At 43.8% G+C, this 16406-nt stretch overlaps 2 protein-coding genes across 28 annotated transcripts in view; one reads left to right on the top strand and one right to left on the bottom strand.

Annotated features, from left to right (window-relative positions):
- TMCC1 (transmembrane and coiled-coil domain family 1) overlaps positions 1–9903 on the bottom strand; it is a 153099-nt gene extending 143196 nt beyond the window's left edge. For 5 of the 27 annotated variants that reach the window (XM_081526239.1, XM_081526225.1, XM_081526250.1 and 2 more), the window contains exon 1: positions 9597–9890. The gene's annotated coding sequence lies outside the window, so the exon portion shown is untranslated. Of the gene's footprint in view, positions 1–4082; positions 4207–7061; positions 8976–9240 lie in introns of those variants that run through there. The other 22 variants (XM_081526228.1, XM_081526248.1, XM_081526244.1 and 19 more) reach the window with 16 other exon arrangements.
- On the top strand, positions 8682–11847 carry LOC145521867 (uncharacterized). The gene is made up of 4 exons (XM_081530868.1): positions 8682–8834; positions 9204–10044; positions 11075–11215; positions 11314–11847. Exons 1-3 carry the CDS (start codon positions 8682–8684, stop codon positions 11116–11118), a joined length of 1038 nt encoding a protein of 345 aa, XP_081386994.1. The 3' UTR covers positions 11119–11215; positions 11314–11847.
- The last annotated feature ends 4559 nt before the right edge of the window (positions 11848–16406 follow it).

Here is a 16406-nt window from a genome sequence, read left to right as displayed (position 1 = left end):
CTACACAGAAAAATGAAGAGCACTGGAAATGGTAAAAATAATACACATACTGCTGCTGCTGCTGCTAAGTCACTTCAGTTGTGTCCGACTCTATGCAACCCCATAGACGGCAGCCTACCAGGCTCCTCCGTCCATGAGATTTTCCAGGCAAGAGTACTGGAGTGGGTTACCATTGCCTTCTCCGGAATACACATACAGTACCGGACAAAGGCTTTCATTACTATCAGATAGCAGATTCACCCACATTATTAAAATAAGAAAAAATACTAACAAGATACATATAACACATGTATCTTCCAAAATAAAGAACCCTGATTAACAGAACTCATTTCCCATCACACAGTCCTGTAAACTAGAGAGTCAATATTATCTTTTTTACAAAAAGAAGTCTCAAGGTACAAGCTATTTGTCCAGTAGTAGTCTTTTACAGATGTGAAATTAAAATATTCTTGGTTCCAGTCCAGTGTTCTATACACAAACTCTTTTAAAGTGCCTGCCTAAAAAGAATTTCCTGGAATAAATTACGATGGCAGTTAATACATAATTTATCTATTTCTCATCATCTCCAGGGAACCCCAAAGTCACTTAGACGCTACAAAGACAGCAAAGAATATTTCTTGCTTTCAAGAAGTCTGAAAAACAACATTAGCTTTTAAATAAATTGGTCAGGTTACTCCAAGTTTTCTAGAAGAAGAAAACATTTGCCAAGTCTTCGCAAGGAAAATTAATTTGTCAAAGCAGTAAGAGCAAAGGAATAGGAAAAAGAAAACGCTAATATTTAATGCCACTCTATCATAGTCCAAACCTCAGAGGGAATGTGGTTAGTAAGAATAAAACCTCTGTAAAATCACTGATGCTAAATGATGCCAACAGAATGGGAATCTTGCCTACTATCCCTCTAAATACAAAATGTTAAACACAATTCATATATTCAGAGATTCCTCGAGACCACAAGCAGATCTTATAATAAAACTTCACAGTGAGTGAATCTCACTCTCTGAAAGACTAAATGGTACACAATATAATTCAGAAAATTCCTCTTAACAGAATTTGAAGGGAAAGCTACTACTGTCACCCTATCAGGACCAACTTTCTTTACTGTGCAAAGACAACAGAAAAATTAAGTGATTTCAGTATTCAATGATGAATATCATGCCAAGAGAAAAGTATCATTCTTTCAGCACTTTACCACAAGTAAGCCATCAGGTAACTTGCCTCTTATTATAAAAGTAAAGTTTATCAAAAGAAATATATTGGTTATAAGCCCAAGAGATTTTAAAACATATGTTCAAACAAAAACTTATACATGAATGTTCATGGCAGCATGATTCATAATAGTCAAAAAGTGAAAACAACACAAATGTCCATCACTGAGGAATGATTCAACAAGATGTGATATATTCATACAACTAATTATTACTCAGCTACAAGAAAGACATTAAGTACTGAAACATGCAACAACATGGATCAACCTTAAAAACATTAAGTAAAAGAAGCCAGAAACAAAAGGCCATTTATTATATGATTTCATTTAAATGAAATGCACAAAATAGGCAAATCCACTGGGACATAAATCAGACTAGTGATTACCAGAGGATGAGGAAAGGAACTGCTTAATGGATACAAGGTTCCATTTTGCAGTGATGAAAACGTTCTGGAACTAGACAGCGGTGGTGCCGGTAGGTGCACAACTTTGTGAATGTACTAAAAGACTCTGAACCATACATTTTAAGTGGTGAAAATGATGAATTTTATGTTATGCAAATTTTACTCAATAGAAAAAAGGAAGTATGTTTCTAATTGTTAGTTATTTAGTACCTATACCACCTTACCTGCCTCCTGAGAAATCTGTATGCAGGTCAAGAAGCAACCGTTAGAACTGGACATGGAACAACAGACTGGTTCCAAACTCTGAAACGAGTACATCAAAGCTGTATATTGTCACCCTGCTTATTTAACTTACATGCAGAGTACATCATGTGAAACGCTGGGCTGGATGAAGCACAAGCTGGAATCAAGACTGCCGGGAGAAAGATCAATAACCTCAGATACACAGATGATACCACCCTTATGGCAGAAGGTGAAGAACTAAAGAGCCTCTTGATGAAAAGTGAAAGACGAGAGTGAAAAAGTTGGCTTAAAACTCAACATTCAAAAAACTAAGATCATGGCATCTGGTCCCATCACTTCATGGGAAATAGATGGGGAAACTATGGAAACAGTGAGAGACTTTATTTTCTTGGGTTCCAAAATCACTGCAGATGGTGACTGCAGCCATGAAATTAAAAGACGCTTGCTCCTTGGAAGAAAAGCTATGACCAACCTAGACAGCATATTAAAAAGCAGAGACATTTCTTTGCCAACAAAGGTCTGTCTAGTCAAAGCTATGGTTTTTCCAGAAGTCATGTATGGATGTGAGAGTTGGACTATAAAGCATGCTGAGCACCAAAGAACTGATGCTTTTGAACTGTGGTGCTGGAGAAGACTCTTGAGAGTCCCTTGGACTGCAAGGAGATCAAACCAGTCAATCCTAAAGGAGGTAAGTCCTGAATATTCATTGGAAGGACTGATGCTGAAGCTGAAGCTGAAATTCCAATACTTTGGCAACCTGATGGGAAGAACTGACTCATTTGAAAAGACCCTGATGCTGGGAAAGACTGAAGGCGGGAGGAGAAAGGGGTGACAGAGGATGAGATGGTTGGGAGACATCATCAACTCGGGACAGGAGTTTGAGCAAGCTCCAGGAGTTGGTGATGGACAGGGAGGCCTGGCAGGCTGCAGTCCATGGGGTCACAAAGAGTCGGACACGACTGAGCAACTAAACTGAACTGAGCTCCCACTACTTAACAAAATGCTGTGTTCATAAAAATCTTTCAAAATTACTTTTTAAAAATTCAATATACTGACATTCTAGAAAAGAACAGAGACAGTAAACAGATCAGTGGTTGTCAGGGTCTGGTTGGGGGGAGTCAAATAGGTGAGGCTCAAGTGTTTTAGAGCAGTGAAACTACTCTATATGACAGTGTAATGGTGAATAAAAGATATCAAACGCTTGTCAAAACCCATGGAACTTTTTTTTTTTAATTTAAAAAACATTTAATGGCTTTCCATTCCTTTTATAGTGAAATTCAAATATTTTTCCATGGCCAATGGAACACCGCATGATCAACCCTTTCTGTGTATCTCTCTCCTCCTGGTTTGCCATGGCCTCTTTTATTTTTTTAATTAATTTATTTTAATTGGAGGCTGATTACTTTACATTATTGTAGTGGTTTTTGCCATAGATTGACATGAATCAGCCATGGGTGTACATGTGTCCCCCATCCTGAACCCCCCTCCCACCTCCCTCCCCTTAAACCCCTAGAATTTTAAAGTAGTGTAAATTCATGTTGAGCTTAAGAACAAATAGTTACATACAGAAATATTTAAAGATATGTGTATATACACAGCTTAATATATACACGCATCTCCTTGCTCTCTCACTCAGAGTGTGGAGAAGCAACACTCTGACAGCAACCAGCACACCCAGCACTCAGATCTTGGTTTCTGATACTATTTCCCCACAAAAGGAACTACGGTGCCTTAGAAGAATGACCATACAACTGAGGCATCACATAAAAGATGAACCTGAAGCATTTTATGTTGCCAGAAAGAAAGTATTCACACACACGCATAGCCAAGGGAGTATGTCAAAGGAAAGGGATACAGAAAGCCAACTGAAAGAGCTACAATGGCCAGAGCTGAACAATTTGAGCAATGAAATTTATGTAGATACTCCACTTCAAAGGAAGTAGAGCTTAAGTCATCACTCATTAAGTGTGGGCTACTCTCTTCCAGAGCACAGTACAGAAAGAGAGGAACAAAAGGGTAGCTTTACAGTGGAGAAAACAGACACTAGCACCGGTTAAGTGATGGAGGTTAACAACATCACTGATAAAGTCATATCAGTAGTATGTACTCTTGATGGGCGATGAGAAGGGCGCTTTACCTCTGTGGTCTTCCTTCCAAAATCGTATTACATTAATCTACTATTAGCAAAACATCAGACAAATGTCTGGTTGAAGGATATTCTATGAAAATACCTGATCAGTTATCTTCAAAATTGCCAAGGCCATTAAAAACAAGGGAAGTCAGACATATTGCCTCGATCAAGAGGGGCCAAGGAGACATGACTATTGAACGTAATGCGCCATCCTGAATGGGATCCTGGAAAACAAAAAAGGACATGAAGGAAAACGCTGTGGAACTCCAAATAAAGTATAGACTTAGTAATAATGTACCGATACTGAGTCATTCATTGTGGCTAATGTCACACACTAATGCAAGATAATAGGGGAAATAATAGGGGAAACTGGGTGTGGGACAGACAGTAACTCTCTACTATCTTCCCAATAAGTCACTAAATCTAACACTGTTCTAAATAGAATGTTTACTTTTAAAATTTTTATTTTTAGAAAGTTGTAAACATTTTATATGGTCTTGGCTCTCAAGAAGCTTGTTGTCTCATTATGAGGTAAGATATAGGCTCATGAAAGAAGTATTAAATGCAAAATAAGTATTAAATACAAAAATAAGAAAATATTGAGAAATACAGATAAAAGTATCAATATTTAGGAATGTAGTTCTAGAATTATAAGGGAAGACTTCATCAAGGAGGTAAAACTTGAGTTTGCATCTTAAACCAGACTTCAGGGTCCCAAAGCAAAAAAGAACAATGACCAGGGCACTTATAAGAACCAGAAGGGTGAATAAGGAAAATTTAAAAGAAATGAAGGGCTTCCCAAGTGGCTCAGTGGTAAAGAATTCACCTGCCAATGCAGGAGACACAGATTCGATCCCCTGGAGAAGGAAATGGCAACCCACTCCAGTACTCTTGCCTGGAAAATCCCATGGACAGAGGAGCCTGGCAGGCTACAGTCCATCCCACTAAACAACAACAAAAAGAAATAAGAGAATTGAGCCCTGCAAAGTGAAGACTTAAATAAGAGACATAATAACAGTGCTCAAATACTTTATAAAGGTCACGTGGCAGAACTAATATGGTTACGTCATATGCCCATTTAACTTACAAGCTGACCTCTGGGAAAATGTGACCAACACTCAAGGACACGGGGAGTGACAGCTGCTCTACAGAGCCACAACAGGAAATGCCAGTTTGGAAAGACAGGAAGCAGGTGGCCAAGTTCTTCTCTACAACTTTTCAAAGGACAGTGTGCATGTGAGCCCAAGGAAGCCAAAATTTAGATTCAAATCCTGCAAACATTTATTGACCACTTACATCTCGTTTAATATGCACAACACAGCTGTAAACACTTAATAATGTTTTGCATTTATCCATTTAAGAGGCTTAAATTTATACATTAAAAGGAATAATGCATAAATACAATAAAATTAATCCTGCAGCAAAGCAGGAACACATTAAAATTCATTGTCTGATAAGGATGTGATAGCTCTTAAAAAGCAAAAAATTTTCTGAAGGCCTATATATCAACATAACAATTTTTTTTTTCCTTTTGTTCCTTCCTTCAGTCAAGCTTAGAGGCTCCCGGGCTGAAAAAGGCTTAAGAATTAAACACGATTATATGTGCACAAACATGCACACTATGCTTTTAAAATAATTTAAGGGATTTTCAAGTATAGTCTTCATCTTATGTAATGTTTGTCTCAAGCACTGACTTCAGAACCGAATCCTGGAGACGAGGTGCAGCCCCCACTGCAGGCTTCCTCCGTGGGCACGGGAAGGCAGCCTCAGGGAAAAGGAGGCAGAAAGGCTGAGTCCCACCACAACATGAAGGGCATTCTGACAATAATCAGAACAGTCGAAAAATGGTCTGGGCTACCTCACAGGAATGAATTTTCTGTCATCAAAGGACTTCAAACAGAGGCTGAAAAATCACTGAGAACATCTGAGAAGAGAGCAATTGGGTAAGAAGCTAAGATCTCTTCCAGGTCTTCGATTCTAAAACGCGTAGACTGTAAAAACCTGTCAGGAGCGCAAACTAGTTGAGAAGGACAAAATGAAAAAAGATATCAAGGCAAGAATGACACGGTATGTGAAGTCAACGCTAAGGACCACAGACATGCATGCGTGCTCAGTCGTGTCCAACTCTTTTCTGACCCCATGTATTGCAGCCTGCCAGGCTCCCCTGTCCATGGGATTTTTCCAGGCAAGAATACTGGAGTGGGTTGCCATTTCCTACTCCAAGGGATATTCATGACCCAGGGATCGAACCTGTATCTCTTGCGTCTACTGCAGTAGCAGGTGGATTCTTTACTGCTGAGCCAAAAAGCCAGAAGCTCACTTCTACCTGCAAATATTTGTCCTTGTTATTCCATCCGTCAAGTAAGCTCTTCCATCACAATGACAGGCCACAACTCAACTATCTTCTCAATGATGCCTCCCCCACCAACACCACCAGGCACTCACTTATCAGATCAGCTTGCTTTATTTTCTTCATGGTTCACACTATTTAGGAGTCAGCAAAGTTTTTCTATAAAATGCCAGGCCACAGACCAAATCCAGCTTGTCCCATGTTTTTATATGGCCTACGAACTAAGAATGGTTTTTACATTTTCAAAAGGTGAAGGGAAAAAAAAATCAAAAACCAGAATTCAAATATCTTGTAATACGGGAAAAGTGAATGAAATTAAAATTTCCGCGTCCAAAGTTTAATTAGAACATGGACACACTTGTTTCTGTACTGTACTATCTGTGGCTGCTTTTGTACTCAAACAAGAGAGTTGAGTAGCTGCAACAGAGACTGCGTGGCCCGTAAAGCCTAAAATATTTTGTTTCTGGTCCTTTCAGAAAGTTTGCTAATCACTGATTTGTAGCATTACCTCTATTTGCTTATTTGTTACCCTCATCCTCACATACACAAAATCAAGTTCAATGAAGGCAGACCTTCCCCCACACTATAGCCCAGTACCTACCTAGAAACAATCCTGGAACAAATTAAGGGCTCAATAAATACTTGAATAATAAATTAACAAGTGCGTGTGTGTATGCGTGTTCACTCAGTTGTAACCAACTCTTCCTGACCCCTTGGACTGTAGCTCACCAGGTTCCTCTGTCCATGGGATTCTCCAGGCAAGAACACTGGAGTGAGTTGCCATTTCCTCGTCCAGGGGATCACCTCAATCCAGGGATCAAACTGTCTCCTGTGTCTCCAGCGCTGCAGATGGATTCTTTACCGCTGAGCCAGGGAGGCTTCCCAATAAATTAATAAGTGATCCATTAATGGCACTCTGAAGAGTTCAAACTTAAGCTTTCAGCCATTATAGTCATGTACAGATGTGAAGGTTGGACCAGAAAGAAGGCTGAGCACCAAAGAATTGACACTTTCAAACTGTGGTGTTGGAGAAGACTCTTGAGAGTCTGTTGAACAACAAGGAGATCAAACCAGTCAATCCTAAAGGAAATCAACCCTGAATATTCATTGGAAGAACTGATGCTAAAGCTGAAGCTCCAATACTCTGGCCACCTGATGCAAAGAGCCGACTCATCAGAAAAGACCCTGATGCTGGGAAAGATTGAAGGCAGGAGGAGAAGGGGACGACAGAGGATGAGATGGTTGGATGGCATCATCGACTCGATGGACATGAGTTTAAGCAAGCTCCGGGAACTGGTGATGGACAGGGAAGTCTGGTGTGCTGCAGTCCACAGGGTCACAAAGAGTTGGACATGACTGAGCGACTGAAGAACAGCAACATATATGACAAGCATAAGAAAAGGGGAAATATTCTAGTAGAGACAAGCAGAGAGTTTAAAGCAATGGTCATCAATAAAGTCATCAATTACTGCAGGTCATTGGGTTTCTTCACCAAATTGCACAGGGTTTTCTGTGCTCATAAAAGATTTTCTCATCTACTGTAAGGTGTCAGAACACTGTCAGCTGACTGTACTTCTGTTTACCTTATGATGCAAATACTCCTGAGAAATCTCATTTCCTATACATAGTACACAGCACCCACACCATGCCATATCTTAATAAGTGCTCATAATTTTAATAGCTCTAGATCACGTGCTAATGAATTTTTAATATGATTCCTCCCTATGCTGCTGATCAGCAATCTATTCTGCAAGCAGCTGAAAATTCCTCAGAAATGAAAGGTTACCGCCCACAGACCAGAAGCAGCTTTTTAATCTTTCTATACTAGCCAGAGAGTGGGTGTGTGATTTCAAAAAAATACAAGCCAACTCTGTCGGTAGAGGACAAGGTATTGTCGCATTAAAATCCCACCTATAAGCATCATTTGTTACATGACTCTAGTAAAACTACCACCTACTCATTACCAGAGCCGCACTCCTCTAATCTACAAGTAGGGAGAAAAATGTTATCTACCTCCTGGAGGAATCTTGTCCTTAACATTTCCATAAGGTTCTTTCCTTCCAGGGTTTGCAATTCTATACATGTCTATACACATGTACTTCAAAGACAAGGATCTGGTTTAAGTCAATAACTCCCAAATGTAAGATATATTTGATCAGAAGGCATAAACAAATCAAAGTTTTGCTTTGTTTTAAAGCAGCTACCTGCTTTTTAGTAATTTAGGAATTCAGACCTTTCACCGAGATGCCTGCGGTACAGGTACCTCTGATAAGTATGTCAGACTTATAGCAACCATTTTGGATTAGGACATGTGTGTGTTCGTCTTCTTTTCCTCTATGACAAGTGAGGATGAAAAGGCAGCCTGCAAAAGCATTGGCTAAGATCTTCCAAGACGAATGTGTAAGCTGTCGCCAAAGAAGAGGGGGGAAATTAACCAACAGCTCAAGTGGGGTGCTTCAAGAAGCTGCAGCAGATTCACCCGGGGGGATGTCCACGATCAATGTTAGGGATAATCCAAAAGAACCCCTGGACAAACACTACACGCACCTTTGCTTAAGCTGAAAAAGCTGTGGAGTCTGCAACTTACAAACGGATCTCTGGCCCTTCACAGAAGGTACAATTCACTGAGCCCCTTTTCCTTTCCTAAAAGGGTTAATAAAAGACACCTTAGGGCCCAGCCAACCCAGACTCCCATCCTACCGCGCACCACCTATTATTCTCCACGTTCCCAGAACTGCCGGCTCCCTCCTCCCTCCAAAGGACAAGTTCGAAAATCAAAACAAAAGGTGCAAAAACTGGTTTCAGGTGGCAATGGCCGAGTCCTAGTGGCCAACTTCTGGGGACGCCAGGGCGACCGACGACAATTCGTAGGACCCCCTCACAAACTGTCCCTCGGCCCTGGGCCCACCTCCTCACGCTCCCCTCGGTCTCCGCGGCCCTGGAGCGGGTGCCGGGAAGGGGGCGAGGCGAGGGGGTTGGGGAAGAAGAAACCTCCAGGGTCAAAATGACAGCGGAACGCGCCGGGTGACGAGAGAAGCCCGGCAGGATGCTGGGGGTCGAGTCCTAGGCCCCGGGGCTTCCAGCCCCGCTCGGGGGCGACCGAGGGTCCGAGCCGCGCCAGGCCGCGAGCCGGAGGCCCCGGGCCGCGTCGGCGGCGCCGCCCGGCCACGCTCACCGCCTCACCATTCTCCCCGCCCCAGGGCGGAGGGGCGGCGAGAGGGGCCCCAGCCGCCTCCAGCGTCCGGGGCGGGAGCACTCACTTACCGGCGGGGAGGGGAGGAGCAGCCGGCGTCTCCTCCAGCGCCGTCGCTCGCGCTCAAGCGCCGGCTCCTGCCGCTGCGGCCGCCGCGCCCGACCCATCCCCCCAACCCCGACCACCACCCCCTCCCGACCCTCCCCCCGCGCCGCCTCAGCCGCCGCCGCCTCAGCCACCGCCGCCTCAGCGGCCGCCTCAGCCGTCTCTACAGCCGCCAGAGTCCCAACGCGGGAGCGCGAACCGGTGCTAGGAGGCGAGAGCGCGCGCGCGCGCCCCGCCGGCCGCCGCCACCCACAGCCTCCGCCCCCGGCCGGCGGCGCACGCGCGGGGTGGCGGCGGGCGCGCGCACGCCGCAGGAGGGGGCGGGGACGGCCCCCGGAAGGCGTGGCCCCGCCCACCCACGCGGTCCCTGGGCAGCGGGCTCCTCGGCGGCAGGTGGCCCGCGGGCTGATCCAGGTGAGCTCTTCACCGCCAAAGCTCCGGCAACCGAGTTCCTCCGACCAGGCCCGGCTTTCTGAGAGTGAAGGTTTGAGCGAATTTTTGGCAGTCGCTCCGGGTGCCTCACCTGTTAATGCCTACCTTCAGTCGAAGGCCTTCTTTCCTCCCCGGATCCAGCAGGGTTTCGGCCGCTGCTGGCAAAGGGGCATGTTAGTATTTCGCAGCCATCAACCTGTCCCTTTGTTATTCCATGTTCCTAATTCATTTATTCGTTCATCACTTACACACTGAGGCTCCTTAAGGGTGCTGGGCCTCATATGAGTTACTGGAAGTCCTACGTGGGAACAGAGAGTCTTGACGTTATAACTGGTGGAGAAGGCAAACGTTAAAGGGAGAATCACACAAAATTTACATTTGTGCATAGTAAAAATGTCTTCTAAGAGGTGCATGGTGTTAAGAGAGCCTGTGCTGAAGGAAGGACGGAGATGGATTCAGCCAATGATTTCCAGGCTGGAATCTGAAGGCTGACTTGGAAAGACTTAACTTTATTTCCAAGGACCAGAGCTTAGTGTGGCTGGAACGGGGCACTGAATGTGGAGTAGAGTGTGAGTTGGGGCGGGGAACTTTACAGTTGGAGCAAGGTAGACTGATGGACGGAGAAGACAGGCAGACCACTCCAGTACTCTTGCCTGGAAAATCCCATGGACGCAGGAGCCTGGTAGGCTGCAGTCCATGGGGTCGCGAAGAGTCCGAGGCGACTGAGCAACTTCACTTTCACTTTTCACTTTCATGCATCGGAGAAGGAAATGGTAACCCACTCCAGTGTTCTTGCCTGGAGAATCCCAGGGACGGCGGAGCCTGGTGGGCTGCTGTCTATGGGGTCGCACAGAGTCGGACACGAAGTGACTTAGCAGCAGCAGCAGAGTGGTGGAAGAGAGGAGCCCTTTTTTAGAGAGGAAAATGGACAGGACTTGATTGGATGAAGATTGAGGCCAAGGAGGTGACATGGTTGACTCTTAGATTTAATTAATGCATTTGTATTTCTCAGGAAATGCATTTGTAGATCTCAGGAGCTCTGAAGGAGGCCCTTAAAAAAAGTAACTCAAAATGGATGATAAAGGTGAAAGCTATAACTCTTAAGTACATTTCTAGAAGAAAACATTGAGAGAAAAATCTTCGTGATTTTGAGGTAAGCAAAAATTTCTTAGAACATAAAAAGCGTGAACCATAGGAGAAATTATTCATAGGTTGGACTTAACCAAAATTTTAACTTTTGTTCTTTGAAAGACACCATGAAGAAAATGAAAAGGCAAGCCATAGACAGGAAGGAGGTATTTGGAATACAATATATTTGACAAAAGACTTGAATCCAGAATATACAAAGAACTCTTTTAAATGAATAAGATGAACCACCCGAGCAAACAGTGGGCGAGACGTTTTACTAAACGCTTCACGGAAGAAGATATAAAAATGGCCAATAGGCAACAAAGCAGTGCTCAGTATCTTTAGTCATCCAGAGATCTGCAAACTAAAACCACAATAAGATGCCTCTGCACTCTCATTACAGTAGCTGAAATTATAAAGACTGATGACCCAGCGACCACATTCCTACACATCTACTTAACTGTACTTAAGCTCCAAATAAAGATAATAACAAAGTCATACTTCCGCCTAACATGATACGACTCACCTGCATACAACCAAAACACCACAACACTTTCCGCAAAAGAGGATGCAAACTTCCTGAGTGATACTCCCTTTCTGCTCTTGACATTCTGTAACTTAATGCTGTGATATAAACTTAAGTATATTATTACTGCATCTCCATTGTGTGTTGTTGCTGTTCAGTCGATAAGGCGTGTCCGACTCTTAAGTGATCCCATGAACTGCAGCCCGCCAGGCTCCTCTGTCCATGGGATTTCCCAGGCAGGAATACCGAAGTGGGTTGCCATGCCCTTCTTCAGGGGATCTTCCCTACCCAAGGATAGAACCTGTGCTCCTCCATTGGCAAGTGGATTCTTTGCCACTGAGCCACCAGATCATTACTATTCAAATTGTGTCCCTTGGACCAGCAACATCAGCATCACCTGGGAGCTTGTTAAAAATGTGGGATCTCAGCTCTACTCCAGATCACCTTAGTCTAAGTCTTCATTTTAACATCACCTCCAAGCAATTTGTATGCATATCACAGTTTGAAAAGCACCAGGCTAGGAAACATGTGTGATTTGGAGAATTACAGTAAACATGAATTGTAACAACTATTAAAAATTTACAATTGAAGTTGACTGATGAATATTAGCAGTAATGTCCATGGGAAATGAATGCAGAAGAACTAAAAATCTTAAGTTGTTCAACAAAATCTAGCATAACTTCCATTGAAGTATTGTAATATCTTTGCAGCAATACTTTATCATATTTCCGAATAGGCTTTGCTAAGTACAGGTAACCAGTAAAGAACATAGCTTCACAAAATTAAAATTTAGTAAAAACTATTCAAGGTCAAGAGTGATCAAAAAAGACTGTCACATTCCGTGACCATGATGTATTAGAGCATGTAAGGATTGAAACTGTCATGTTCAGTCACCCAGTCGTGTCTGACTCTCTGTGTCCCCATGGACTGCAGCATGCCAGGCCTCCTTGTCCCTCACTATCTCCCAGAGATTGCCCAAGTTCATGTCCATTGCATTGGTGATGCCATCCAACCATGTCATCCTCTATCACCTCCTCTTCCTGCCCTCAATCTTTCCCTGCCTCAGGGACTTTTCCAATGAGTCAGCTCTTCACATCAAGGGGTCAAAGTATTAGAGCTTCAGCTTCAGCATCAGTCCTTTCAATGAATAGTCAGGGTTGATTTCCTTTAGGATTGACTGGTTTGATCTCCTTGCAGTCCAAGGGATTCTGAAGAGTCTTCTCCAGCACCATAGTTCGAAAGTGTCAGGTCTTCAGCGCTCTGCCTTCTTTACAATCCAACTCTCACATCCATACATGACTACTGGAAAAACCATAGCTTTGACTATATGGACCTTCGTTGGCAAAGTGATGTCTTTGCTTTTTAATACACTGTCTAGGTTTGTCATAGCTTTCCTTCCAAGAAGCAATCGTCTTCTAATTTCATGGCTGCAGTCACCATCCACAGTGATTTTAGAGGCCAAGAACAGGAAATCTGTCACTGCTTCCACCTTTTCCCCTTCTATTTTCTATGAAATGATGGGACTGGATACCATGATCATAGTTTTTTTAATACTGAATTTTAAGCCGTTTTTTTTCACTCTCTTCCTTCACCCTCATCAAGAGGCTCTTTAGTTCTTCTTCACTTTGTGCCATTAGAGTGGTATCATTCTGCATATCTGAGGTTGTTACTGTTTCTCCCGGCAATCTTGATTCATCCAGTCCAACATTTTACATGATGTTCTCTGCATATAAGTTAAGTAAGCAGGGTGACAATATACAGCCTGATACTTGCTTGTACATCTGAAACTGCCATAAGGAATTTTGTTTCCGTGAAAGCAAGACAAGTAACTGTTATACAGAAAATTATCACATGCTCGTGTCTTTAACTTTCTAATTATTGTGCTAGTTTCTCTCTCACCTCAGGGCGTTTGCTTCTGCTGTTGCCTGTCATGATACACCTTCCTCTCCAACTCTGCCGCCCTTTCAGGTCTCAGCTGAAATGTCATTTCCTCAGAGACACCTTCCCTAACCCCACAGACAAGGTCAGTCTCTCCCAACACACATCCAGATCATCCTGAACTTCCCCTTTCTCAGCCCAGCACATGGGTAACTTCCCCCTTAAGCATCTTCTTTTCTCTCTAGACTGTGAGGAGTCTAGCACTCTAGCACTAGCTACAAGGTGCAAGAACTTTGTCGTTCCGAAACCACTAACTGTATCTTTAGGTGCTCATTACATGCTTAGTCGCTTAGGGACTTCCCCAGCGGTCTAGTGGTTAAGACTGTACTTCCACTGCAGGGGGCATGCGTTTGCTTCCTGGTTGGGGTACTTCCTGGTTGGGGTACTAAGATCATGGCATCTGGTCCCATCACTTCATGGCAAATAGATGGGGAAACAGTGGAAACAGTGGCTGACTTTATATTTTTGGGCTCCAAAATCACTGCAGCTGGTGACTGCAGCCATGAAATTGAAAGACACTTGCTCCTTGGAAAGAAAGTTATGACCAATCTAGACAGCATGTTAAAAAGCAGAGACATTACTTTGCTAGCAAAGATCTGTCTAGTCAAGGCTATGGTTTTTCCAGTGGTCATGTATGATGTGAGAGTTGGACTATAAAGAAAGTTGAGCACTGAAGAATTGATGCTTTTGAACTGTGGTGCTGGAGAAGACTCTTGAGAGTCCCTTGGAAAGCAAGGAGATCCAACCAGTCCATCCTAAAGGAGATCAGTCCTGGGTGTTCATTGGAAGGACTGATGTTGAAGCTGAAACTCCAATACTTTGGCCACCTGATGCAAAGAGCTGACTCACTGGAAAAGACCCTGATGCTGGGAAAGATTGAGGGCAGGAGGAGAAGGGGACGACAGAGGATGAGATGGTTGGATGGCATCGCTGATTCAATGGACATGAGTTTGGGTAGGCTCTGGGAGTTGGTGATGGAAAGGGAGGCCTGGCGTGCTGCAGTTCATGGGGTCGCAAAGAGTCGGACGTGACTGAGCAACTGAATTGAACTGAACTGGGGTACTGGGGGGCTTTCCTGGTGGCTCAGCAGTAAAGAATCTGCCTGCAAGGCAGGAGATGCAGGTTCATTCCCTGGGTCGGGAGGATCCCTTGGAGGAGGGCACAGCAACCACTCCAGTATTCTTGCCGGGAAAATCCGAAAATCCCATGGGCAGAGGAGCCTGATGTGCTGCAGCCTTTGAGATCACAAAGAGTCGGACACAACTGAAGCAGCTAAGCACTAAGATCCCCCATGCAGCACTGTGTGGCCAAAATTAAAATAAATAAAAAATATGCTAAAGTCATTAAAAATTTTAATGCATATTGGGTTATTAAATGAATAAATGGTGACCCTATTCACATTAAATGAGGCATGACCCTGCCTTCTATTTGTACAAAGTTTTATTCTTTTTAGCACATTTTTTTACTGCTATTATCCCATTTGGGCCTCCAAAGACCCAGATCCAGCTCTGAGCCTCTCTCAGCCCTTAAAACGTGTATGAGAGAGACTTCCCTGGCAGTCCAGTGGTCAAGACTTCGCCTTCCAACGCAGGGGCTGCAGGTTCAAACCCCGGTCGGAGAGCTAAGATCCCACATGCCTGCTGGCCAAAAAAAACAAAACATAAAACAGAAGCAACACTGTAACAAATTCAATAAAGATCCACATAAAAATCTTAAAAAAAATATATGTATGAGACATCTGATCTCTCAGACGTAAGCATGACTAGAGATTGGTTGCCTGCCTTCCAGTCCTAACTCTGCCTTGAACAAGTTACCTGTCTGTACCCCAGTCCCCTTATTTTTATTTACCTCATAGATACACTGTGAAGAGTAAGAGAATACGTACATGTAAAGCACTTGGAACAGTGCCTGGCACCTGGCAAATGTTAGCTATTAAAGCTCCAGTACTTTGGCCACCTGATGCCACTCTTTGGAAAAGACCTTAGATGCTGGAAAGTTTGAAGGCAGAAGGAGAAGAGGGCAACAGAGAATGAGATGGTTGGATGTCATCACCGACTCAATGGACATGAGTTTGAGCAAGTTCTGGGAGCTGATGAGGGACAAGGAAGCCTGGTGTGCTGCAGTCCATGGGACCACAAAGAGTCAGACACCACTTGGCGACTGAACAACCACAACCATGAAGATCAAGAGCATTGGGACAAATATTAAAGATTAGGCATCCTCTCTATTTGTTGTTGCTGCTGTTGTGTTGGTCAGTTGTGTCCGACTCTTTCTGGACCCCATGTACTGAAGCCCGCCAGGCTTCTCTGTCCATGGGTTTCTCCAGGAAAGAATACTGGAGTGGGTTGCCATGCCCTCCTCCAGGGAATCTTCCTGACCCAGGGATCGAACCCATGTCTCCTGCGTTGCAGGTGGATTCTTTACCCTGAGCCACTAAGGAAGCCCTAGCCCCTCTATTACGTTGAGTGAAAAAGCAGCCAGACACAAAAGAACAGTTTGATTTTTATTACTTGATATTTAAGAGCAGGCAAAAAATTACCCTATGATGGTAGAGGTAGATCAGCAGAGAAGGTCAGAGGCCAGCATGTTGACTTGGAAGGGGTACAAGGCCATCTTCCCAGGTGCAGAAATGCTCTGACTCTTGCTCATCATTACACAGATGAATGTGCATGTGGAAATGTAGTCTTAAGATCTGAGTGCTTTACTGTATGTAATTTGGGGGCTTCCCTTGTGGCTCAGCTGATAAAGAATC

This window comes from Giraffa tippelskirchi, chromosome 9 (assembly GCF_054371585.1).
Source record: "Giraffa tippelskirchi isolate mGirTip1 chromosome 9, T2T-mGirTip1v1.2.pri, whole genome shotgun sequence".
Taxonomy (NCBI): Eukaryota; Metazoa; Chordata; class Mammalia; order Artiodactyla; family Giraffidae; genus Giraffa; species Giraffa tippelskirchi.
Note: the sequence above shows the minus strand (reverse complement) of the source record. Positions and strands in the feature narration are given on the sequence as shown.